This window comes from Trachurus trachurus (assembly GCF_905171665.1).
Source record: "Trachurus trachurus genome assembly, chromosome: 19".
NCBI classification, from domain to species: domain Eukaryota; kingdom Metazoa; phylum Chordata; class Actinopteri; order Carangiformes; family Carangidae; genus Trachurus; species Trachurus trachurus.
The window spans coordinates 13745134-13772558 of record NC_139913.1 but is presented as its reverse complement, the minus strand read 5'-3'; the positions used below and the strand labels follow the sequence as shown (position 1 = coordinate 13772558).

At 41.4% G+C, this 27425-nt stretch overlaps 1 protein-coding gene across 1 annotated transcript in view; it reads left to right on the top strand.

Annotated features, from left to right (window-relative positions):
* Nucleotides 1-27425, top strand: part of ca10a (carbonic anhydrase Xa) — a gene marked incomplete at both ends in the record, with an annotated part of 256712 nt that overhangs the window by 214369 nt on the left and 14918 nt on the right. Inside the window, 2 exons of the mRNA XM_083994481.1 lie at nt 6564-6755; nt 22062-22151. Of these exons, the coding sequence (XP_083850607.1) occupies nt 6564-6755; nt 22062-22151 (282 nt within the window). The remainder of the gene's footprint in view (nt 1-6563; nt 6756-22061; nt 22152-27425) is intronic.

The following is a 27425-nucleotide window of genomic DNA, read 5'->3' as shown; positions in this document are numbered from 1 at the left end:
GCGTTGCCTTCAGGGACAGTTTTTCAGCAAGCAGTCTCTGTATTTACTTCAAAAACAACTCAGTCTCGTAACGTTCTGTTATTATCTCATAGCGTGGTGAATGTCACAACTTGTCCACAAGAGCGTTTTGGAGTTGTTGGATTGTGTATTTGATGAGTTTGACGAGGGAAACCAAGAAATCCCATTAGCCTCCCATTAGTCTCCGTAGCGTAGCTCTGAGCAGCTCGCGGCTGCGCTCCGCCATTCTAAAAATAGCTTACACCGACAAATAAAGGTAACAAACCTACTGCCGTGACTATAGCGATTATGGCAATGGGCCAATTTGCCAAATGTTGAACTATCCCTTTAACCATTTCATCCCATGTGTTGGCCAGTAGCCTACAGTGCTCTGATGTTTCGCTTTTTTCTTTTCTTCTTTTTTTTTCCATCAGCTGATGTTGTTGTGTTTTATATCTCAAATGTTCCATCTCGGACGCTGCAGCCTGATAGCAGAACATAGACAGTTAAGTAGTTAGTGAAGACTTCTTTTTGTAACAAGGGGTAAATGACTCCATTGATCTGTGTGCTCAGGTAATGATGATGTTCCTTGTGTTTTCTCATTACAAGCATGTTACTGATGCTCTCTATTACCGTACCTGCCCACCACCGCTGAGCCCGTCCGCAATCTCCTTTATGACTTGTTTACGTTGGCCCCAGCTATTACCACTAATGTGGTGGTTGCGTGGAGATTATAGCTATCTGTTAGAGGGGGAGGAATGTACGGCGTGCGGGGGGCAATTGTCCTGCTCAGCTTCATCACTTCTGGATGCTTCAAATTAAAAGCATGCTTAGTCTGCATGAATAAAACAAGGGTGAATGAGGAAGGTGAGGGGGTGGACCACCAGAGCTGTGACAAATGTCATGACAAAGCGGATCGGGCTTATTGTTCCACTAATGAACATAGTCTCAGTACACACTACACACATGCGTGCTCCTATATACTGCTGATCGCTGTGATCTCTCCTCTCCACTGTGCATCTGTTTATTAGGGCTGTGTTGCAACCATTCGTGTGTGTGTGTGTGTGTGTGTGTGTGTGTGAGATGTTGTGTCAGCTGTCAGGCTCAGCACTGATGTTGTTTGCTTGATTTCAGTTTCTATCTAAATCAAGCCATGTCACAGGCTTCCTCTGTCTTTTTGATACGCTTGTTTTGATGGGTTGAAGTAGCTGCCAGTTACATGTGAACACACACTCCACAGTGTGAGTTGCTTGTGTGTGTGAGTGTGTGTTGAAAGTGACAACATCTTAAAACCAGGATAAGTGTGGGCAGTACCCTGGATCAGGCCTTGGCTTCAATTCAATGATATTAGACTAAATCATAATAGATCTTCTCTCGAGGCAGAGAAACCAACAGTTCCCATAGAGAGCAGGAGGAAGAACAGGAGGTATCTATATGGGACAGGCTTTTATTTAACTTTGAACAAATCTAATGTTCAGCAAAGATGGAAAATACTCTCAAATGGTTCTGTTCTTACTGTTTAAAAGAGTAAGAGAAGGAAAGAGTCGGATCCAGTTCAGCATTCATTTAGAAGTTTAATCGACCCCAATTAAACTTCTTCTAAATAAATGTATCTGTATATAGGCTCCAGGCCAGGCCGAACAACACAATCAGATGTGCCGGGTTCGGGTCGAAAACATTTACCTACAAACAACTCGGGTCTGTTCGGGTCTGGTCGGACCCTTTTTTTTTGGCTGCATTCGGGCCCAGAATTAATGCTGCGTCGGGTCGAGGCTTCAACACTCATGGTCGGACTGGGTCGCGGTTTAATTTTTCAGGCCTGTTGAGAACTCTAGCACAAATGGAGCAGCTTAGAAACTGATCAAACAGCCAATCATGGGCTTTGAGAGTTTTTTTACATTCACAAGAACTTGCAGAAAATAGAAATAGACCCGGGTTCTAATTGAGACCGGCATTTATTTACTCAAACCTGTCGCCAGCCCCGGCCAGTAGGAGACCATCATCTATTTGAGACTCTGAATTTACGGTACTACAAAATCACAAATGATGCCAAAAAGAAAAACTCCTCTAAACCAGTTTCTAGTTCATATTGGACTTTTCATCCACAGGATGCACCCCAAAGGGCTCTGACACATGTAAATTATTAAGATCATCAATCAAAGATCATTAATGTCTCGTAGTAGTGGGTTCCACAGCTTAGGTGCATAATAGATGTAAGAGTTTAAATATTAATGAATAAATATGTTACTGCAGCAGTTTTTAATAAACATTATTCACACACTTAGATAAAGTGAATGTGTTGGTCACTATTTTCCGCAGCAGATTAATTCACAGTTGGTGGTGTAGTGGGTATTTATGGCAGCAGGACGGTGTGTGTGGGATTTATTCAAAATAAAACTCACAGTGTGTGCGCTCGTGTGTGTTCATGGTAATGAAGGAGCATGTCACCCAGTGCAACAGTGTGGCTCACTGATGTATTTTTAATAGTTTTTGGACAACAGTGGAGCTCAGTGGCGCGACTTGAAAGACCAAAAAAGCCTCGGTTTCAGGCCACATAAATATTTATGTGCGGCGTGGCATTATGAGCTGCACTATACAGAATTGTTTACCGTTGATGGCAAAACTGTCAACGAAAGATTGAAGTGCAGCGAAGCGTTTCCTGATGTAATTTAGGAGCCGTTTGTTAGAAAAGCTTAAAGCTGAGACAGTACAATCAATGCGACAACACAACGTCGGGACATGAGACGAGTTGAACAGCTGAGAAGTGTTTTTTTGTTGATTGTCCTACAGCGGCAGAACAAGCAACAACACACAGGCCCGTGCTCGTCTGACAGGCCGCGCTTCATTTTTATGAATAGAGCACAAAAGCCAGTGATTTTTTTTTTTTTTTTTTTTGTCTGAAGCGCCGAGAATTGAAAATATGAACTCCACAGCCCGCTCGTAATAATTACTTCACCGCTCGCAGAAGTGTCGAGACTCGGAGGAATAATGAGGAGGCAGATTGGAATATAGTGCGTTTGCTTTGTTTGCAACCTTTCCACCGCATTGACTTTGTCTGGTAATTGTCGCAGCAGACACATGACAAATGAAGTAAGCAGGTTTTATTGGAGTGAGGCTCCCAGCAGCTGGCTAAACGCAGCTCAGTGTGATCTCCTTCTGAAGACGCAGAACATTTTTATATCTTTCCTTCATGTTTCCGAAACTTTTTTTTTTTTTTGAAGTTTTTGTTGCCCTGGCAGACTTTAGCTGTTCTTTTCAAAAATCAATTATTTGCATATCTGAGATTGCATCATGTACAGCCTCTTAGTCTTTTTCTTTCCCTCAGAAGCTGCTGCTGAGTTCCTATCATGATGTTCTCTTCTGTTGTTGCTGTTGTGAATACTTCATTTCACTACCCGGGGATTATTGATCCCTCGAGATGAAAGAATTACCAATTAGAAGAGGAGCTTCCTCTTACTGTACACGCTCTCCTCGCGGCCCTCCCGCGTCTCGCTTTCACTCTAAGACAAACACGATTATGCTGCTTGGCTCTGTCATTCCTACCACACTTCACTACCCGCGCCTCCCAGCCAGCCTCCAGCCATTTACCCTGACATGAGCAATCAGCCTGAACAACAGATATTGGCTAGGAGAAAGAAGAAAAAAATCTGTCATCCTGTTCACAGAGTGAACACTGATTGCTATATGCAACAGTCACATGAAAAAACTGTGTGAAGATTTAAAGCTGGAGGGAGTCAATATTACAGCTGTTCTGTCCAGATGTTTTTGTTTACTTCTGGTCTTTTTCGTGGTTCAGGATTAACTAAGGCAAATCATAATAACACACACACGCTGTCAGGGCCCAAAACTGCCATTAGGAGAAACAAGCTGCTCAGAAACTCAGAGACATACAGATTCAAAACTACACACAAACAAATTAAAAACAAATACAACAATGGAAAGATGAAGTAGGAAGCCAACAAATAAACCAAACACACTGCAAATACAGAAACAATGCAACAACCCCTGAAATGACCTGACAATGACCTCATGTGTTTAGATGCCAAAACGTAATGAAAAATTTGCTCTGTTTGGCAGCCCGCATGCTAGCAACGATAGCTACGGGTAGCCTCATTAATTCAACCTGGCTCAGCAGGTCCAGGTGATCTGGTTCTGTAGTAGTCTACATTTATGAATTAGAAGGCTTATGAGACACTAATACACTACACAGAGGCCTATGGTATCATTTAACTTGTAAATTATCGACTAAGTTAATAGTGTTCTTGTTAGTGTTAGTGATAGTGTTGTTTCAGTCCACTACATTAATACCTGTGGTTTTGAAACTGCATATGGGTCTAATGCATCTGCGGTGTCTTTGCATTATACTTATTTTTAGCCTATTATCTCACTGTCTTTCATCCCCAGGCTGATGGACACACTTCAGCTCTGAGCAGCAGCGGCCTCTCACCTCAGAGCTGAAGGAGGTTTGGAGGGAGATGAGATTTTACTGTCCTTTTCAGGTGTCTCCCCTCACCCCCCACCCACCCACCCACCCCTGCTTCACTGGGAAACCTAAAAGACTTCCCTTCACGCACCTTTTCCTCCCCTCAACTAAATCCAACACACCTGTCTCCTCCAGCTCGCCCATCTTATCTGCTCTTTGCATCGCTCGCTCTTCCTCTCCTTTCAAACCATTGATTTTTTTTCAGAGCTTCTATAAAATATTTACAATGTGTGGGCAGACTTCTTTCTCTGGGAATTTAGAGGAGGGGGGGGGGTGTTCATTTTGAAAGCCAGTGGTAAAAAGGAATGAGGGAGAAGAGGAGAGGAGAGGAGAGCAGCGGGGAAGAGGAGACGAGCGGAGGCAGATAAGAGCAATGGAAGTCCAGTGGATGTTGTGTCGTGAATATCAATGCCCTCAGTGTGAAACAACTCCTGATTATAAATAAAAAGGCACAAGGCAGACAAAGATCGTTATTCAAGGCTTTTGTAATACCACGTTTCCCCTAAAACCTTGCGATGTATCGATCAGCGTATTCTGGTTTCAACCTCTCAACGCAAACTTCTCTCCATTTGTTTTTCCCCATCTCCCTCCGTCCTTCCTCTCCACATTCTTCCTTTGTCTGCTCAAGTGTTGTTGCCGTTTACAACACGGCCCCTCCCTGCTGCTCAGATCACCGCCTAATTAAATAAAGCCCTCAGGACTGCTTCTGTGTGAGCTCTGTACTGCCGTCGATGATGCAGGCTTCGTCAAAAACTTGAATTCTGAAGCCGTCAGAAAATGCAACAGAGCAGCATCTCCTCACTGAAACTAAAGCTGAGAAAGACCTCAACACATTCCTTACTTTTTTTTTTTTTTTACATTTAAAGCCCTCACTAAACAAATGATTCACTGCTCTGTCAGACTGAGGTGAACCTCTCCTTCACAAAGCACCAGTAGCCTTCAGTCATTATTGTTCCTGAGCTACAGGTTTTAAAAGATTTCACAACACATCCATATTTGAGATTTATCACATCATTTTCTTGTCTTCTCATTTTTATACAGAAACAAACTTCCAGTCAATACACATGTCTTGGGATCAACACATTTTATTCACCCAAAAAATATTATTTTAGTATTGAGTTCCATCTGCACACAATTATTTATTTTAAATGGTGCTATTGGCTGTAAAAACTGAAAAATATCACACATTGATGACCCCAGTTCAAGTAGCCACAACTAAAGGGAAACACACCACCGCCAGGATGGCAAAGAATATTTTATTGAACCAAATGGAAGATCTAAATGAGTGTAAAAATGTCTAAAACGAGTATGATGTGGTGTGTGTGTGAGTGAGGTACGTAGGTGGGTGCAAGCACATAGACAGACAACCTCACACACTCACATTTACACTGGTCACCAATTAACTTAATATGCATGTGGGAGGAAGCTGGATAATGCAGAGAGAACCCCAAATGGAAACATGGAGAATGTGCAGACTCCACCCAGAAATTATGTTTTTAATTTTATGTTCAAGATTCACCCCAAAAATCTTCCCTTTGGTCGACACTTCAAACACTTCATCTGACTGGAGAAGTATGAACTACATTTTTGGGCTCTTATGTTTGATCTCACCCAGATGTGATCCACAGCTGGAAGATCTTAGCTTGAATCTTTCTTTGTTTTGTTGTGTTTTGGGGGTTTATAATTGTGTAGCATATGTCTGGATGTGTGAAATCACACATCCAGCATTGACTCTGTTATTAAAGCTCCATAGGTAGATATTTATATTAAAGGGCCATACAGTATAAAGGTAGATGTCCATGTTTAGTGTGATTATAAAGCAGCTCTAGGTTCTATATTAATACTGTGAAAGCATCAAAACCTCAGTTCACAGAGAAATGCACATTCAGAAACTGAACCTTAAAACCAGCCGTCAAGACCTGTGTAACTTTGTGATGTCACAACAACATGCTCCAGCGTGCCGATCTAGAACCACCATCCAATCTTTCAGAAATTGTTTCCATCACTCCACTGCTTTGTTTGATCAAATAAGGGCATACAATTGCATTTATGTGTTTAGTCCTCTTCATCTTCTCTTCCTCAGGTGGGAGGGACGATGTACAACACGGGCCGTCATGTGTCTCTACGACTGGACAAGGAGCATCTGGTTAACATCTCTGGAGGACCAATGACTTATAGCCATCGTCTGGAGGAGATCCGGCTACATTTTGGCAGCGAGGACGGCCAGGGCTCTGAGCACCTGCTGAACGGACAAGCCTTCTCCGGAGAGGTCAGTGTGTGTGTGTGTCTGTAAATGAACTGGATATGTCAATATAAGTAGTTGAAATAGCTGTTATGTGTTAAGGTGAGTGAAGGGGTCAGACATGCTGATGTTCAGCAACAGGACAGAGTCGCACCATGATGAGTTTGTCACACTAGATTTTTCTAACACATCAGGGTGAAAATGGAACTACTTTTGATACTGGTGTTAATTGCAGACAGACCAAAAAGCTTTTACTCATTGAGGTGACAATGTTACCACTGGAGAGCACTAATATAAATCTAAAGGTCCAAAACAAGTATGATGGACAGACACTGTATTCTCCTTCCCAGTGGTAGAGGAGGTATTTAGTTGAAGGGTAAAGGTTTTCATATGGACAATAGAGACACATCCATATTTGTGGGGAAGTATAGTTCGCACTATTCAGGATTTGATTTCGAGGTAATTCGGGTTTTTTTTTTGAGACAAAGTAATTAGGAATGGTAGATGTTAATTTGCTAAAAGGGCAGGGACTGTCTGGAGACTCCTGTCATGTACAGAAGAAATGTCTCACTTACTGACCACAGTCACTTGTCATTGTCAGTCCAGAGCTCAAACAGGTGGAAATGTAATATTTAAGGTGACTCCCTTCCCTCTGCAGTCTGAACTGCAGCACACGTCCATGCTTACATGGACAACATTGCATCATATAGATGTGATGTCACCAAAAACACAAATAAAACACAAACCTACGCACTTGATTCAGATCCTTAGAGTATTAAAACAGCAGTGACTCACATTGCATATGAAAGACCTGCAGGGAAAATCAGAGTTTGACTTGTGTGTGTGACATCACTGGATGATTAACACTGAAACATCAGTGTGGGAGCATGTATGTGTGTGTTTGTATCTATTGTAGCTGCTGATTTAAGTGTGGTTTAATGTACTGAGGTTAGATGACTGATTGATTATGGGTGAGATATTAGACGATTTGAAAATGTATTGAAATGAAACCACAATGAGAAATTTAGAGGGAAAACTCATAAACATCTGGAAAGTGACGCCAAAAACAGACAAAGCCACAAAGAAAAAACACTGCTTTCATCCTGACCAATGGGCTATAAAATCATCTTAAATTTTTTATTTTGAAAGTAACTAAATTAGTAGCTAGAACTGTCAGACAAGTGGAAAAGTAGAAATCTCTCCGTCCCTTCAACACACACATGCAGTCACACACACTGTTGCACTGTACCATTTCAAATTTTTGACGAGCGAAACAATTAGCTTCCCCAAGCTTTGATTGTTCAACAAAGTCATGAGTCATTCACGCCACTGCATTCCACAGCTGCCATTATATGAATAACCAATTTTTGTGGCAACAAAATAATTGCGGTCTTGACAGGCAAATTTATTGTAATTAATGATAATCATTTATCCTCCCTCAGAGTCTCGGTGCTGATATTCAAATCATAACAAAACAAGTGTTTGCTGCATCCTTCGTGGTGGAGGAGCTGTATCCTGAGCCTCGGAGGACACACACACACAAACTCACACACACATAACTGTATATCACACCTCTCTCTAGAGATTCATGTTTTATTTCACCCTTGTCTTTAGTCAGTGATTTGCCCTTTGTGGGTGAACACTGTGTTGGACGAGTGTGGCATTCAGAGCCAAGTGGAGAAACTCTGAGGAGATTTGCCACAGATATTTGAAATGTGATGTCATACTGTTGCAACATTGCACTCTGCTTCCCCCAAGGCAGGCGGCATAGGGGAATAACTTGTGTTAGTGGCGAGTAATTTCCTTTGGGGGTGGGGGAGGGGGGGAGTGTAAGGTGGACATGCCTTTAAAATAGTAACTGTGTGAATGGTTCTAATTGTAAAATGAAAACTCCCCCCGAGGTTACTAAATTCCCGAGGAAAACAAGAGGACATGTTTTCAGTGGCCTTTAGTGGCGTCTCCTCCGCTGTGAGTAACAGGAAGCACCGGGCAGATTTATTTTGCCCTGGGTTTTGTCTGCAGGCGGGCTCTCCTTCTTGTCTAATTGGTGGACACAGGTTGAAGGGGAAACACTGCAGACAGCAACACAGGGCTGAAATAGATGATTTGCAGGTGACAGGTCCAGTAGGAATGACGTGTGCAGTACGTGTTTGCTGAAATCAAAGAAAATGTAGAAAATAACAAGACATAAGACTTTTTATTGGTCCCACTTTCGAGAAATTCACTTAAAACAGTAGCAGAGAAGTACAGGGGGAAAAAAATTATACGTTCAAGACATTCAAATATATGTAAAACAACAATATGCACTGTTATGTGCAGAAAAAACTATACACGTTGCTTGATCAGAAATATTGCACAGTGTGGGTGGGCATGAACAACAGCAACAAGTAATATAAAAGTTAAAAACATATTTTGCATTCTGTGAAGTTGTTAAATGCCTGTGTTTGTTTGTCAGAAAAAAACTTTGAAATATTTCTGCATTCCTTTGGCTCCCCTCATTCTGTCTTTGAAAATCTTACTCCTTAGTTCTTCGAGGTCATACTATACTACTTACTATATATTCTAACAATGAGAAATGAAAAAGGCAAATTCGCCTATTGCCATAATCCCTAGAGTTTTGGAAGTAGGTTCATTACCTTTAATTGCCCGTGCAAGCTGTTTTTAGATCCACGGGGCAGAGACGTGAGCTCTGCACAGTGCACTGTATTTCTGGGCTTTCCCTCATCAAACTCATCAAATACACAATCCAACAACTCCAAAACGCTCTTGTGGACAAGTTGTGACATGCACATTCACCAGGGTATGAAATAATAATAGAACGTTACGAAACAGAGCTGTCTTCGAGGTAAATACATAACCGGAACTACATTCCCGACACGGCTACACTGCAGAGATTTGCTTCATGTGTCATAATGTTACATAGTCATATGTTATTATCTCATAGCATGGTGAATGTGCAGGTGACAACTTGTCCACAAGAGCGTTTTGGAGTTGTTGGTTTGTGTACAGTATTTAGTTTAATGAGGGAAACGTAGAAATCCCATTCCCCCCTGTTGGGTTAGCTGTGCAGCTCACGTCTCTGCCCGGCCCCCGCCGATCTAAAAACAGCTTGCACCGACAATTAAAGGTGTACAGAAGAAAATTGAATTTGAGCCCACTCTGGATCATAAAATTAATGTAATAACTCATCTTTCAGACGATGTAGGTCAAACTTTGTGCAAAATTCTATTTTTGAGTAAATCGGGGATGAAAGTGTGTTTTGTTTTTTTCGCATTGGATAATGCAGGCGCACGGATTATACGTCAGCCTGTACACGATTCACCAGCCACTGATATTGGATCCGTCATCCGTCATTCAAACGTCTGAGACAACACACACACACGGAGCTCGGTCTCGCCCCAAGCTTTGAATATCCCGCCCGCTCGATAACGACCAATCAAATTCGTTTTCCTCACTCGGGTAAACTCGTGTTGCAGCTCGTGACAACTCGGCGCGACAAACAGGACAAACGGCCATTTCTGTACACCTTTAAAGGTAATGAACCTACTCCTAAAACTATAGCGACTATGGCAATAGGCGAATTTGCCAAAATGTTGAAATATCCCTTTAACACATCAGATCAGGGCATAATGCATTAAATCATTCAAATGCAAAAATCTAATAATATGACTTAATTAGCCACAAAAAATCCAGTGGTCTCTTTCTGCCACCAGTTCTTGCTAAGAACTCTTTCCTCACCACTCTATAAGGACACTGTCACACAGGGTTTCAGATGTGCAACATGTTTAAAACAGTGTGACAAGTCTCTGTACAATGAACAGTGTATTACAGTTAGAAGAGGGAAACTTAAATGTGTCTTGCTATCAAAATAATGCTGAGAGAAAGTCTCTTGTTCACCTTGATATCTGACAATAGAGACACAATGACATGTAAATGAGAGAAACTATCTCCTATTGAGTTGTCTTAAAACACAGTGTCTCAGACACACAACAGAGAACTGTGCTCTCTCTCCACCTTCTCCAGATTTTTTGGGGAAGAACAGCCAGGGAGTCTTTTAATGGATTTCTGTTTCATTCCAACTTTCTACTGTGCGGTTAAACATAATAATAATAGGAAAAAAAAGTAATCAAAAGTAGTGGAGCTCAGAATAGATGTCTCAGAACCACATCCGTTACACAAAGTCTCTCAGGAAGAAAACTAAATGCACAGCGACAGTGGAATAATGCCGAAGTTGTGTATGAACCATTTCAAAAAACACTTCCTCCACCACATGCATTTGTATCCACATTAAATATATATTTTTACTGCTGGCAGCGACACTGGTACATCACCGCTTCATCAAATCCCTGCAGCCATCTGAAGGCAAACAGGACACATGCCTGGAAATGCCTGCACCCTCCCATTTGAAGTGTGGCAGCGCTATTACACACAACCACTGATGCTGTTGAACTTCATTAAATCATGAGTGCAAATGACACCAGGCTGCGACACCTCTGCCTGCGACAGAGCTCTGCCTGTTCATGCTCATTGAAAGCGAGCGTCGTGACCTCCTTTCCAAATTTTCTCCACACTTTTTTTTGTTGTAGTTGTAGACGCATCGTGGGGCAAAAACATCACATTTTACATTACGCTACAGTATGTGACCGCGTGCCACTCAGCGCCGCTTATGTGGTCTAAATCTGTGTGCGACATCAATTACAGTACGTTGTCGTCACACTGTGATTGGTAAAACAGTTTAGCTCTGTGTAACTGGATGTTTCAAAGCTGCCGTCAAACTTTCCCCAATTCCTCTACGTTTCAGAGGCTGGTGGTGCAGAAGCATAAATGATCACAGGGCAACTTTATGGTGCCATTGGTGTATACAGTACACACACACACACACACACACACAGTGCAACCTTGATGTGACAGCTCATCAGCCACAGAGCAGCCACCTACAGATTTGATACTACAGATCAACGCTGTGACACGGATGCATCGCAGTCACAATAAAGGTGTGACATCACATTCAGGTTGCTATGCTAATGGTAATTATAATGCACATTCTCACCGTACTAGACAGTAATAATCTCACTCTATATTTACCCTTTACCCGCACATCACAACTTCAGTTTAATATGTCCTATAGAGGTCCTATGTTTTGGAATGGACTACCTCCTTCACTAAGATCCATATCTTCCTATTCACTCTTTAAAAAGTAGATAAAAATACATCTTAAAGCAGAAGTAAGCGGAATGTTTGTGTTAATATAAGTCTTAAATAGTTATATCTTCCAACAGCAATCACTTATATAGAGTGTTTGGTCCGAAACACGGGTCTGTCAGTCAAAACAATATCGTCAAAACTTTCCTTGTGTCCTACAACCTTTATCCAATGAGGAGAGAGAACGGCATGAAGGGGCGGTCCTCTCTGTGTGTGCACGCCAAAGGGGCAGTTGCATAGACTGAGGACGATGCGCGTGCAAGGGGTGACGTAGGGACGAGGGCAGGGACTGCTAACTCCATCGGGAAGGAAGTTAGCCAAAACGACCGGATCGCTTACTTCTGCTTTAACTTTTCTTGAATCTCCCGCTCTCTCCATATCCCACATCCTTACTCTGTCTTTTTTTTTATGATTTCAATCTATGAATTTTTTGCTCATTTTTGCTCATTTTGCTCATATAACATTGATTATGTATGCACTTTATCTCCTTTTTTTCTCTATGTTTATTTGTTAGCCATAGAAATGTGTTTTGTTGTAATTAGTGACAGGGGTGGAACTTATGTACAAGCCAATCAGCTTTGTTCCCTGGTGCAAGGATAAATAACAAGAATAAATGTGTCCTAATTACGTAAAAAACCAAACCAAACCAAACTAATCATATAGCCATACAGCACACAGCAGCTCCTCCCCGACTGATGAAGCCACATCTACACACACTCTGTGAACAACATGTGGTTGGAGCTGTTTCCAGTCACAGTCTATATTTAAGGAATCTGTTGTGTTCTTGGCAGCTCTGCTCAGATAGACAGATAGTCAGAGCTGCCAAACCGCAGGGAAAACAAGGCCATACAAGGCTGCTAACACTTTTTGTTTGTTTGTTTGCTTTTTTCTCTCTTTTTTTTTTACATCCCATTCCCTTTTGCCATGTTCTCCTTGCTCATACAGCTGTTTCTGAGTGAAACGGCAACTAGGAACAACATCCTCCTCATGCTCCAGCACCTCGCCAGTAGCTCACCACAGCATTTCACTCAGCCAAACCTACAACTTCAAGGTCCAATAAGATGTTTCATAATTGAAAAAGCGGACTCTCTCTATCTCTCTCTCTGTCAGTTATGTGTGTTTTTGTCTGGCTCCCTCTCTCCTCCATCTGCAGATGTGTGGTGGCTATGCTCGTCCTTGAAACATGAACAAAGAGAGAAATATTCAAACTTTTTTATAAAACCATCCCTCTGATATATGGCAGCCTGTGGGAGTTTGGGTGGGTGGGGGTTTTTGCGTGGGGTGGAGGAGGGGTCCAGTGGGTATGTTGGCAAGTATACTGTGTATGTGTGCGTCTGTGTGCGTGTGTGTGGGTGCATTTACACTCCAAACCTTTTGTCTTTCAATCACGGCTTTATATCTCCTATACTCATCGTGCCTTCTTCTCTTCCCTTCCATTTTCCCTGACACTTTGTGTGTGTGTGTCCTGTATGTTTGTGTGTATGTTCATCTCAGGCTTTCCTTATTGCACACAGTGACCTATAGAAGATCAAATTTAAACATTAAAAAAGAAAAACGCAATCACATAAAATGCAAATACTGTACTTGCAGGTGCATACATACATTACACAAGCCTCAGATAAAACAGAAATATATTCATATACTGTAGACTTCAGTTCATTAATGCTGTTATTGACTATCTTATTAGATCTACACATGCATCTGTATTCATAGCCTTTATTATCACCACTTGACATTTCATGCTGATGAACATACATGAGCATGCATGAGCCTATGTAAAACACATAATGCCAATATGAAGTCTGTTAGTATTACAGTGTATACTGTATCTTATGCAAAGCATGTAGTAATATCACTTATGGTAATGTTGAAACACATTTCAAACGAATGCTAGATATTACTCCATACGTGACCAGGATGATTGGAACAAGTCTCATTCCTCCATTCAGAAACATGATGAAGCCATAAAACTGTTCAGTTATGGTCCCCTCACAACACGACATGTTCAACATTGGCTGCTGCATTTGTTTAACAAAGAACCGGTATAAACTTTATATTAATTACTCCAAACATAATTTGACTGAATTGTTGTTTACGTGAACATCTAAGGACACTTCAAGAAGTGTTGTCACCAGCCCTGTCTATTTTAACCTATGCACAAACAATAAAGCTAATGTAGCCTCAATAAACTATCTTGCATGGCTGAGTGTATCCTATACAGTTAGGACAAAATAATAGTGCAATCAGGCAGTGTAATACTTCATGGTGATATAATGGTGTGTATATGACATACAGTGTGCAGGTTGTGCAGTATTCCCAAAACCAAAAACATGCATTTGTTGATAATGTTGGATTATGACTGTCATTACATTTTATTACATTAAATCTCATCTTAAAGTCAAAACTGTATTAGAAATATACTGAAATTAGATCAACAGAGAAAAAAAGATTAATCACAAAATTGCAGATTGTGTTTGTTACAAATGGAGCCTCTGTTTTCCTGACTGAATACGTTTATGTGTGTGAGGGAGAAACTGTTGCAGTGTTGTACCTGCTTCCTTACAAAACATTACAGAACCAGGGGGTTAAATTATTCCAACCGTGTGTGTGTGCGTTTGTGTGCCCATCTCTGCTTCCCTGGAGCTTCTTCACAGTCTAATCTGAAAATGAAACACCTTGGTCTTTTAATAAGTGCTAAAATATTCCAAATACTATTCCTCCACCACATTGGCTCAAGTCTTAGACACTCAAGCATCCTATTATTGTCTGATTAAAAAAAGTCAGGTCAGAACTGCCTTTTGCAAGTTATTCGTATTCATACTGTCCTTGAGGTTGAGCTTGAAAATGCTGCTGCTATTGCGTTTATATCTAACATGATGAATGTTAATATTCCTGTGAAGAGAAAAAATACACAATGCATCATGGGAAATCCCATCAAACGTGCCAATACAAGATGGCCACATTAAAGGACCAGTCAGCGGAATGATTTAGCGGCGACAGAATGGTTGACGGTACGAATGTGCATACCACAAGTGTTGTGATTGATTTCCTTCCTCTCAGGTTTGTAGGTTTGTAGGTGCTTTGTGTTCATTTCAGCCGTACATCAAAGGGAACAATTCATCTCTTTTATGTTTTTTGAGTAAGGTCATATAGGAAGTAATCCTACACTGAAAACACTTGCTGCAAGGACACTCAAGGAAACTTTTATTATTCTCACTATTTCATTTGTTTCTGTCATTTCTTGATGTTTCCTGACAGTGTGGCTTGTCACACTGCACAGATTGCTCATCTTAATAAGTTAAATCTCAAAATTCACCCCCACTGTGCTTCAATCCTTGGTTCAGGTCTGGCTGGGAACCTTAAGGGAGCTTTTTGCATGTTTTTGCTCTTGCTACATTGTCAACATTAGCATTAACATCTGTTTACTTACCAGTCTAGAAGAAACATTGTGAGTTTAGCATCAGGCCTCATTCCTACACTCCCCAACAGCTGTCTCCAGAGGTGGAGGACTGCAACAAACCTCCTGCCGTGCTTCAATTTCTATCACTTGGATTAAGGTTAGCATGCCAACCAGTTAGCCAGAGCCTCTGTCCAGTATGCCCACAGGACATATTGTAACATTGTTATGACTAGATTTTGCAGTTGCTGCATTGCCAGCGGTAGCATTAACAGCTGTTTACTCACCAGCAACTGAGCTTCAGCCATTAAAACAATTGCAAAAGTCTCTTGAGTAACATCAAGTTTACTGTTTCAAATTTCTGCATTAACTTTGCAATATGCAAATTTGAGTGAAACAGTGTTCGTCTGGAGGGAGGGAAGCAATCAAACACGATACTGCACCCACATCACCAGCTCTGTGAGGTTACACTTCATAAGGTGATAAATCTTTGACCTACTGATGGCATTCAATGCACACTGAAGGAATCATTAATCATGATATTTGACTTCAATAGAGCCACATCTGTCTGTATGTTTCTGTCTGGAGCAGTGTAGTGGATCATCCACCCACCTGAGCAACTGTCACTATACTAGCATGGATAAAGATCCAATGCAGTGGTCGGTAAGGATGCAATGTGCACTTTAGATGTTTGCAGTTAACACTGAACACATTTGGTATGAGCCAAACAGCATCATACTGTATCTGTCTGGTGGAGTGGAAGGCACAGTCTGAGTCATTTCTGTCACAGGTGTCTGACACAGATTAGAGAGAGCATCATGAAAAACACCTGTTATGGAAAAAAACCTTTTCACTTCAGCTCAACATGAGAATTGTCAGCCATGATGGTTCAACTACAGCTGGCCGTCAAGTGACAAGAAACTCATCTTCCATTTTTCGTCCCCTTGGAATTATGATGATGACATTTTTGTCAAAATTTAGTTATTCACATATTCCAATTCTGGTACTGGTAACATAATAGGAGGTGTTTTTTCAAGTTTTATGCATTTTTGGTAATTTAATCTGGAAAACAAAACTCAAACTCTATATCGGTCTTATATGGTTCTTTATATCTCAAATCTGGTCAGAATGCAGATAGAACCTTATAATTCCAAGGGGACATAATGTCATACTATTTCCCCTCTGTCCTCACAAAACATTCAGTTAGATTCTTTAATAACATTCCTGACCTTTTACAAACTTTATCGCCCGTTATTTACATCAACCGATGGAGCGGTATGATGAAGAACAAAAAAACGTAACATGGTGCATTCGAATGTTATTTGTGCGAGCAGATTAAATTACCAATAAAGTCCAGGGGAGATTTGAGAGTTAGCTGAAGGAGACGCTGCTCGTCGCTAAAGACGGGATCCGGCTAAATTTTATACAAATCTTGTTAAGTGCTTGAGAAGGATTCGCCATAAGCGGCTGTTGCAAATATTTGTGGGAAATCACATTGAGCTACTGTGAGCTGTGGCATATTATTGGTCACACAGTTCTGATGAGGAGGAAAGCTTCTTCTGTTTTATTTTCTCTTCCCCTAATTATCATTAATCATTATTAAATGGCACATCTCGCCCACATCTGCACCGCGCTGTCCCAGTGGTGGATCTTCAATTAAAATCACATCAGAACATCAGTGCATGGCTTATTCTGAAAAAATAAAATAAATAAATACAGATATAAATATAACTGAATAAAAAAGCTAACTAAATTACCACAGCATCATGATGTGTATTAACACTGATGATGATGATGATGATGATTCCGGCTCCGTCATGCCAGTAAAACAGCTGAATAATAACAAGGGAGGTTGACTATGCGCAATCATAGCGCAATATAGGCCTTAGTTTTATGGATCTCCTCTCCAGTTAATCTGAAGGAGCTGGGACAGATGGCTGGAAGTTGAGATTGAGGGTGTCATTTCCAGCCTAGCGCTTTTAAACCCCCTTCCCTCCGTTAACAGCAAACACCTCTCTTCTACTATCGACTTACTGTCCTCATATTTCCCTGCCCCATGGGCCAGGCCAGCCATTATGCCATAAAGAGGCTGTCATGACCCCCGCTGACACACAAAACGAATACACCCTCATACACACACACACACGCAATCCTGAGAGCTGACCGGCCAGCCAAGCAGTAGTGACCCTTCACACCCACTTCAGTGTTGTCTCAAACCCCGTCCACTCATTCAGGTTTAACTGAGTGAAGCGCGTGGCGGTGGCCGCGAAGCGACTGACACACTGAAGAGCCACTGGTGAGATAATGTTGCTGTGGTGCTTTTCCATCTGGAAAGCATTAAACTGCCTTTATTAAATGAACAATAAACAAACTCAATATACTGTCATCGTAAAGATACACACCAATCAGTCAGAGAGTTAAAGCCACTGACGGGTGAAGTTGGTCTATATTGGAAACATCTTATTGACGACAATCACAGGTCATCCAGCCTGAACATCCATACAGGTTGTTTGTCCTATGTTCTGATACTGGAGTGATGCTGTGTCTCAATTCGAATGCCTTCATACTTAAACTAAGTTTTTTGAGTATGTATCAACTTAACTTAAAAAAAAAAACAAAAAAAAAACAAACAGGACCCCCTCGAAAACGAGTTGTGACAACTCAAGGGGTTTATCGTGCTGATAATAAACAACTTAACTTAAGTACACGACATGACACGAGACACAGCATGAGTCTCCTTCAGCGGTGTATTCATGGTTACTTTACAGTCCATATGTTGTCATAGTTGTTTTTCAGTCTTTTTTGCCTTTGATAGACAGGGAACAGGTAGAGAGCATGGGGGAACAGACAGGTTTCCACAGGAGTCAAGCTGGTGACCTCCTACATACTGTAAGGACCACAACCCATATGGGACATGCTTGCTAACTCACCCACTCACAACCACTTGTTGAGTGTGGGTGGTTGACTTATGGCAGCTCATGAGGAGATTTTTTAAAAACAATTTTAATATATTTTGGGGGGGTTTAGCCTTTAATTGACAGGTTAGTTGAGAGAGACAGGAAATGGAGAGGCAGAGAGAAGGGGAATAACACTGTTTCAGCCAAAAGACTAAATCAGAATTTGCTGTCAGGCCACTGTGTTTGGAATAGAGCGGCCACCACAGTGCCCCTGCACCATCTTATAGCAGTCATGGCTTTTTTAGGTTTAACAAAAGATTGTGGTTTTTAGTTTCCTCAACATTAGACAATCTTTGTTGTCATGGTTACAGTATGAAGTGCTGGTGTCACACAGGAATCTAACACCGCCGTAGTGTGTCATACGTGTTTTCTGACACATCCATCCACCACAACCTCCTCTTTACACTTTTTTCTCATTTTATACTACACCACCAGACATTTTCCTTTGTTTCTGTCATAATTACTTCCCAGATGTCTAACATGAAAACATAACAAGGGTCCTGATAACTGATAACCTAATGCACAGTTGAAGTACAGGCTTGGATTTTACAGGACCGTCCCCATGATTCACGGCAAACACGAAGCTGAATACAGATCTAGACTCACTCTGTGGGTTTGAGTTTGTAATTTCAGTCACAAATATTGAAAGATGAACCTGGGCCAGATGTGAGGAGGGATTTGGATTTGATAAGCAGTTTCAATACTGGATTCCTATTCGATGAAGTGTTATTGAACCCCAACCCTAATTTCGTTCCAGCTCTCTCTCAGAATCTCTCAAACCATATTGAGTCCTGTCACGATCTGTCCAGTGCTATTAGAAACAGTGTGATGGCCCGTAGCTGTATATGTGAAGGGGTTACTGTATTCAGTAGTTAGTGAGTCTGAACCAGAGGTACACTGTGTCTAATTACACCCTCTGTTTTCTCCTCTTTCTCTCTGCATCCCCCTCTTTTCTCCTCCATTTGGCAAACATTCTCACTTTATTATGGCCCACGCTGGCCTTTTATTGCCCACCAGCAGCAAACTTTGTGCAATTTGTCATTGAGGGATGTGTGGATGAGTTCTTTTGGCTGCCTCTGCTGCTCTCACCTAAAAATCTAATCAGATCAGTGTAGGGCCCTAATCACTTCCTCTCTCGCCTTGATTGCATTTATAGACGTTCTGTCGCTCTGCGCTCCCCCAATCGAGCATTTCATAATTGCTCTCCTCTTACATTTGTTTATTTATATCCTCCAGTACAGTTGGCGCCAGGCTTTTCTGCCAGTGAGCAAGGATGAGAAGTTTACGGAGGTGGGGAGAGAATACACAGAGAGCCTTTGGGAAGGATCTCAAATCATTATTGTGCCTTTGTGCTTGAAATAAGCAATTTTTATATCAAAGCTTATTATTGTGTATATTGCTACTTAAATACACATACAGTCTAAAGGCAGTAAATTAGAAACCTAAGGATATACTGTAGTAGCATGGTCCTAGTTTTGCAAATGTAACGGAGGGTCCGGGTGCACTCACTCACCCATAAAAAGGACGTGCAAACCCGACTGCCAAGCGGTCATTGACCTCTTGGCACAACAGTTTGCATCATCGAGACCAGGGTTCTAGCCCCACCTGGAGCAGTCCATACCGAAACACAACGCAGAGGGCCAGATAATAATAATCGGCTACACAAACTTACAGTAGATGATGAGAAGTCTTTCCTTTCCCTACTGTACTTTTCTTATGTCTTACTTTTCCAACGGCCACAAGGACAGGAGATATTTTTTATCACATTGTTGGTGTGGACAGGGATTTTTTTTTTTAACTGGAGGCCCAAAAAGTTTGGTTTCAAAAATACCTGTGTTCGTGTGGACTAGGCCTCAGTGTATAGATACAACTGTGGATGTTTTCTGAGCTCCTCAGGTGTTTCAGGCCTTAGAACATCAGACAGCCTCCCTCAGGTGGCCCAGCCGGGGTTGATCGGGCCAGTTGGCTTTTAATCTAAATCCACCTAGAGGCTTTCTCTGCAGATTCTCCTCTCTGCAGCTCCTGTGATGAATGGTGTAGGTCTTGCACATGGGACCGGGCCACAAAACATCTACATCCATCTCTACTGGCTCTCAGCGAGCTCTCCAGACTCTCCTCCAGCACTATACTCTGTGAGCTCATGGTGCTTGAGCTGCTCCGGTCGACATGCTTCAAAGAAGCAGATGTTACAGAAGCACCACATCTGGTCTAAAGGAGTTCGGTGTTGGGACCTTGAGTTCCCTGTCCAAGTCAACCTGCAGTTCCCAGTCTGATGCCGTTGAGGCTGAGAGTGTTGGCTGTGACCGTGGCTTTAATCCAGCACTGGTGTGTTACTGTCAGACTTCAACAATCCAACAATACACAAAGTGGGTGTTTGTACTTGCATCAGTGGGTTACACATCTGATTTAGCTCATCTTACCAAAACAACACAATACAATACAATACAATACAATACAATACAATACATATTTATTTATATAGCACATTTAAAAATACAACACAAGTTGTACAAAGTGCTGCACAATAAAAAACACAGATAAAACGAATGTAATGTACAGTAAAAACATGCAATAAAACGAAAAAAAAAAAAGAGGTTTATAATACTTTTATGAGACAAAACTGTACAACCCCTCCCTCTGACAATCACTGCAGATTAGTGTGTTTGGGAAGAATAATAATAATTGCTCAGTTTTTGTCCGATTTCCAAACGGTTTGATTTTTTAAGAGAATAATAACCCTAACCCTAATCTATCTATCTATGTATCTATCTATCTATCTATCTATCTATCTATCTATCTATCTATCTATCTATCTATCTATCTATCTATCTATCTATCTATCCATCCATCCATCCATCCATCCATCCATCCATCCATCCATCCATCCATCCATCCATCCATCCATCCATCCATCCATCCATCCATCCATCCATCCATCCATCCATCCATCCATCCATCCATCCATCCATCCATCCATCCCCATTATCAAGCCTCATGGCCAACATATGTCATTTGAATGCATTAATTTTGACATCATTAGCAGGTCAGGTCTGAACATAACTTATTTCCTTTCATATCCTGTCATCTCTCAACTGCCAAGTCTACTAATAAAGACCAAAAACATGTTCCAGACAGACCTGTCTCTGAAATCCCTGCCTCTGTGCTCTTTGTCGGAACAGGTTTTACGTAAAACCACTTTTACAGGCTGGAAGCGAGCGCTACCTCCTGCCCACGTCCAAACATCATTAAAAAGCAGGAATATTGAACAGCTGGAGTGGATGAAGCATCTGTGTCAGTGAAACATTAACCTCATGCTGGGAGATGGTTTATCCTCTCTCACCTCAGCCTGTGAGAGCTGGATGGCCTTGGATCAAATGATGACAGCATCCCTGCCTTTTTATCTCCCTTATTACTTACCATCCACATCTACAGTGGGTATAAAATGTTCCAAACACCAACTCTTTCCATTAAACTGACTGTCTCTGAGAATCCATGGGAGAGATTTGATCCCATATCGATTTTCCCTTTTAAATCATCTGACATGTAGCAGCGAGGAAGGATTTAGCAGAATGAGGGATTCTTGACACAAGGCAACCAAGATATAGATTTTCTAGAAGGGTGTTCAACTCCAGTATTTCTAATTTGTACTCACCGCGGAGCTCAGCCTCAAGTCTCACTCTCACAGTGTTTAAGTTGTCAGCCAAACATGTCAGATTGTGATTTTTTTCCCCCCCTTTCACTAAAATCTCAACATGTCCCTTTTTCTGTGTGTTCCAGGTTCAGCTGATCCACTATAATCACGAGCTGTACACAAATTACACAGAAGCTGCTAAAAGCCCCAATGGACTGGTCATAGTGTCCATATTCATGAAGGTAAGTCTCATACATACGTTTAATAACTGCCTGCGTGTTTCATCCACTCACAAGAATTGATTTTTTTTTTTTCCCCCAATGTCTCATGTTGTGCAGAGCCAATAGAATACTAATCACCACATGGTATTGGAGTTTCCTACATTCTTCTACGGTTTAATCAGAGTTTCATCATTAACAGACAGCTATGGTATACAACACACAGAAGGAACGTGTAGGGAAAAATAAAACAGGGCTTAACGTCATGTTCAGCACAGGCAAGACTCAATTAAAGATGAAGCAAGCGCCCACTGGAGTGTAGAAACACTATGTATTCACTATTCATTTCATTTACTTAGCACTTTATTTACTATCAAGCTGTTTAGAAATTCTGTAACAGCATTTAGCGTTTAATTATTTAGTGTTTGAAACCATATGATGCAAGTTTTGAATTCACAACCTGCTTCTTGCACTCAGTCTCCAGTTTGTGTCCTGATTGTCAGATTGTGTAACGTGTCAGTAAAGTAATCCATATGATTGTTGTCTGCAGGTGTAGCCTCTAACAAAGTGAGTGTTTGACTCCATGGCAACAATACACCTCAGGTTTTCATGAGCCGGTTTAAAAATTGTAATCATATTCACTCCAGAGGAAAGTAAGAAAATGAAATAAATCATTTTTTCACAGCAGACATTTGGACATGTCAGTGGGACATCACTCAGTGTATTAGTTCCTTGTTTTTTTTCTTTATCTAAGATGGAAAAACTGATCAGAGAGCTGCTGATTGCGACATTAGTTTTACAATAATAATTTTACAACAATAATTCATATGAAGTCAGACACTCTCCTGAATTATGTGTGAATACCTTTATCAAGTCTCTCTGTGCAAATGCAGCAAACAGACAAAAGCACTAAAATCACTCCCCAGCTCTCCACAGTTCAACCTGTGCTCACTTCTGCAGGTACTTGGTAGGTACTGTAGGTTGATCCTGCAGAGTTGTGTGGATTCAGTCTGTCTCTTCATGTAATCCCACACTGACTCCATGACGTTGAGATCAGGGCCCTTTAGGGGCCGGACCATCTGCTGCAGGACTCTGAAGATGTTTCTTCGTGACTGTGTATCTGGGCTTGTCTTCCTGCTGCAGCGTTAATCTCAGAATGATCAGATTGCTCTGTGCTACAGAGAAGAGTTTTCTGACTGAGCCCCTGAAAGCGATAAGACTCTATCGTATTGATTAGACCAATAAAACTATTAGACGACTGTTAGAGTTATCAGCTATCTGATTTCTGAGCAGTCTGAGATATTGCACTTCAAACCTTTTGCATCCCAAATTGAAAAACTGAATTCATTTCATACATGAAAATGTACAGAAACTCAAAACCATTCAATGTACCATAATTACATCTAATACATTTTTCATTTAAATATTTTTTGGGACACTTCAACTACAGAAGGAACATTGCACTCCCAAGAACTAACATCTACTCGTAATTATAAGGGAAATAAGTTCAATGCTGCATTTCCACCACGTGGTACCAGATTGACTCAACTCAGCTTTGATACCAGGTGTACAGGTGTTTGTTTCAGCCATCTGTACATAAATTAATCCGATCCTTTCTCCTGCTCGCCTCTGAGATGACCCTCTGGTCCCGGACCAATCAGTGGCCTGCAGTGTTATCACGTCACCTTTCAGTTCCTCTTTACCTGTTTAGGAACTTCAGCTGAGGTGCTACCAGAAAAGTGGTCCCAGGTAACCAGAGTCCAGATTCTTTTACTTAGTGGAAATGCAAAAATGGCGAGTAGAGTTGAGTCGAACTAGAACCACATAGTGAAAAAAATGTGTTTTAGTACATTAGTGTTGTAACAGCGTACCGACATGAATCTAATGCATTCAATGGCATTTTCTGACTTTGATTTCATGTTTAATGATGATCCACAAAAAAATCACTGCAGTTTGATTATAAAGGTCAGAGTAGCAGGTAAGCTCAGTGTCAGTATTAGCTTAGTTCATACCAGAAATGTTAACATATGCATCAAGGTCTTATTTTGAGGAAATAATGTATCATGTGATTATGTGTAGAACCTTTCCCATGCACAGAAGCAGGAGCTTCACATCCTTTAAATATGGCTGAACCAGGGCATTGGTAACTGGGCCATATGCCTGCAAATGACCTAAGAGGAAACAGAACTGAATTATGCAAAATATGACAGAGATTTTGCACAGTGCAATAAATTGTGAACGTCACTGCATCAGAGTCGATACATCTTTTAAAACAGAGAATAGGGTCAGTATCTGTGTCAGGACTCAACAGCCACATCTTTCTTTAAAGTAATCTGTCAGAAGTTCAGTGGTGCTCCCTCAGCAGCTCCCGCTCATCCACTCTCCTGCTTTATCTGTGCCTTTCCCCGAAATCCTCTGAATGTTCAACTCAAAAACCCAGGACTCACAAACAATTAGCAATCCAATTTTCCTGCAGAGCCAAGACAATGTGCTCCCTGGCTTTGTGTCAGGGCTGAGCAGCAGTGCAGAGGGGTGGTGGCAGCGCTCCCCCGTCTCTTTGTTGTGTATGAGAGGTTTCCATCTCCAACGAGAGGCTCAGAGATCAGACGGGCAGCCAACATCCTCAGCGCCGTGTGCGCTAAGAGTGGAAAGTTCAGCTGCTAACTGCTAATTAGCTCCCCAATGTCAATGGGACCATCATTTAGTCTTGAAGAGACAGAGGAGACGCTGACCTAGGTCAACCCTCCCCCATTCCCCCATCCAACCAGCAGGAGAGTGTGTGGGAGGAGATGTGAGAGGAGCTGGGCTCTGGAAGTGGAAATGTGTGATGGCCTGAGGAAATGAACTCACAACAGCCATCTGCAGCTGCACTCATGTTAGATGTACCTGCCCCTGATTATAATATAATCATATCACACCATACGGATTGCTATTCTGAAATATTTACATTGCATCTTAGGTGTTGTACATTTTATCTACATGACAGTGGAGAAAGGTATCAACACCAGCTAGTTTCACAACGGACAGGATGGTTGGGGACAGTTGTAGCACTTTGAAGGATTTTGATATATTCATTCAATTCATCTTCCAGTTATTAGCAAATCCAATTTTGTCATAGAATATGACGTTTTATTAAAGGGATAGTTCAACATTTTGGCGAATTCGCCCATTACCATAATCCCTGTAGTCATAGGAGTAGGTTCATTACCTTTAATTGTCGGTGCAAGCTGTTTTTAGATCGGCGGGGCAGAGACGCGAGCTGCGCGGTACTTTCGCATTTTCCTCATCAAACTACTGTAAATACACAATCCAACAACTCCAAAACGCTCTTGTGGAGATGTTGTGACCTGCACATTCACCACGCTATCAAATAATAATGTAACATTATGAGACATAGGAGTTGTTTTCGAGGCAAACGTGTAGCCGGAACTACATTCCAGACACGGCTGCTTGGCATAGTGACTTCAAAAGCGCAAGTAGTTCTGAGTATTTGCTTCATGCGTCGTATTGTTACATAATTATACGTTCTTATTCCATAGTGTGGCGAATGTAGTTTTGGAGTTATTGGATTGTGTATTTATTTTGATGAGGGAAATGCAAAAGTACCATTCCCCCGCCAATCTAAAAACAGCTTGCACTGACAAATAAAGGTAATGAACCTACTCCTAAAACTATAGGGATTATGGCTATAGGCGAATTTGTCACAATGTTGAACCATCCCTTCAAGAACCTTGGTTAAAACCAAAAGGACAGAATCAGATACAGCAGCCACTGTGTTCCAGTTTTTGACATCAAGCTAGACCTAAATATTAACTGGTTTATGTTCATAGCAGTCGGTTTTTAATTTTCTTTCTGAGGGAGCTATTCAGCTCAATGTTAATGCAGATAAACCAATATCAGAGTCCCCAGCGAGAGGGTAATCAGTAAAATTAATAATGATAATAATAATGAAACAAGATGCTATGATACCCACGAGTCACTGCTGCGATTGTTAAGGAGACAAAGCCAAAGTGGCTCAATCAAGCAATAAAAACAAGATTTGCAGAACAAAACCCAAACATTCTAAACTTGGTTGGTTGGTGTTGGTGTATTTGTGTGTTATAGTTGTGTTTTCCTAAGGTTTCATTCATATGTACTCTGTTCTCTGTACTGCTGAGTCATGGTTTAGAGTTTCCTGTCCACCCAAGCCTCGGAGATCTTCAGCTGTGACACACCTCACAGTGTGTTTACAGATAATGAGTTGGACTTTTACTTCAGGAGAGGTGTCTATGATAACCAGCACTTTATAAAATGACCGTTTGTCAGTGGTTCTCTGTTTAGAGCAGGGGCAGGGAATAGTCTAACAGCTCTCCATGAACTCTGCTGCCCTACACAATACACACACTTCATAACATGTTTTTAAACTGGACCACATCCTAAAGCAGCACTGGTTCCTGTTCCTGGGTAAAGCAGGCCTACCTTTATTCAATTTCCCCTCTCTACACTATTCTTTGACCTGTGAGTCTGTTGGTTTACTTTTTAATTAGTGATAGTGTTTGTGGTCAGCAGCCTGTAACGCTGCCTAATGTGATTTTAAAGGTTAAAACTGTCATGAAAGAATTAGACCAAATAGGGTCCAGTCATTTCACACCCACACCTCCATCTACTTTAGTTCAGCTTTAGATAAATACTGCAGCACAATCTTCTGTACAAGGCTGGGGAAGACAATTTTGTTAATGCCTATGTAAAAAAAAAAAAAAGTTAGCAGTAATACCCAAAGAGAAAAATCACGCTCACACATGTTCTGCTCATCTGCCACCTACTCACACACCCACCCACCTGCTCTCCAACTGTTTTTTCTCCCTCATCATCTCCTTTGCTAATGTCTCCCACTGTCTTTAGCGCGTTTCACCAGGTCAGCCTCTTCAGTAGTACTGTAGCACCGAGCAGACAGGTGGTAATTAGCCACATCTCTCTCTTTTTCTCTCTCTTTCGGAGCATTTTTCTCACCTTTCAGTGACACAAGTTTTTTTTTTTCTTCCCATGCCTCCTTAAATTTACCAACCTCATTGCTGTGTGACTCAGACCCGTTCCCACATTCTGGGCATCGAAGTCGTGAGGCACCTCGGAGTGCGACCGCAGCTATAGGGGAGACCGGGGATGGTTGTAACATTTTTGACAGTTCTGTCTGTATCTTGAAACTCTTTTAAGCCAGTGTGTTCAAAATGAGAGACAAACTAGTTCCATGTGTCTGCTATTAAATGGCGTAGCTGGTATCTCTGCAACACAAACAGAAAATGCATGGTTTGGTCTCAAAGA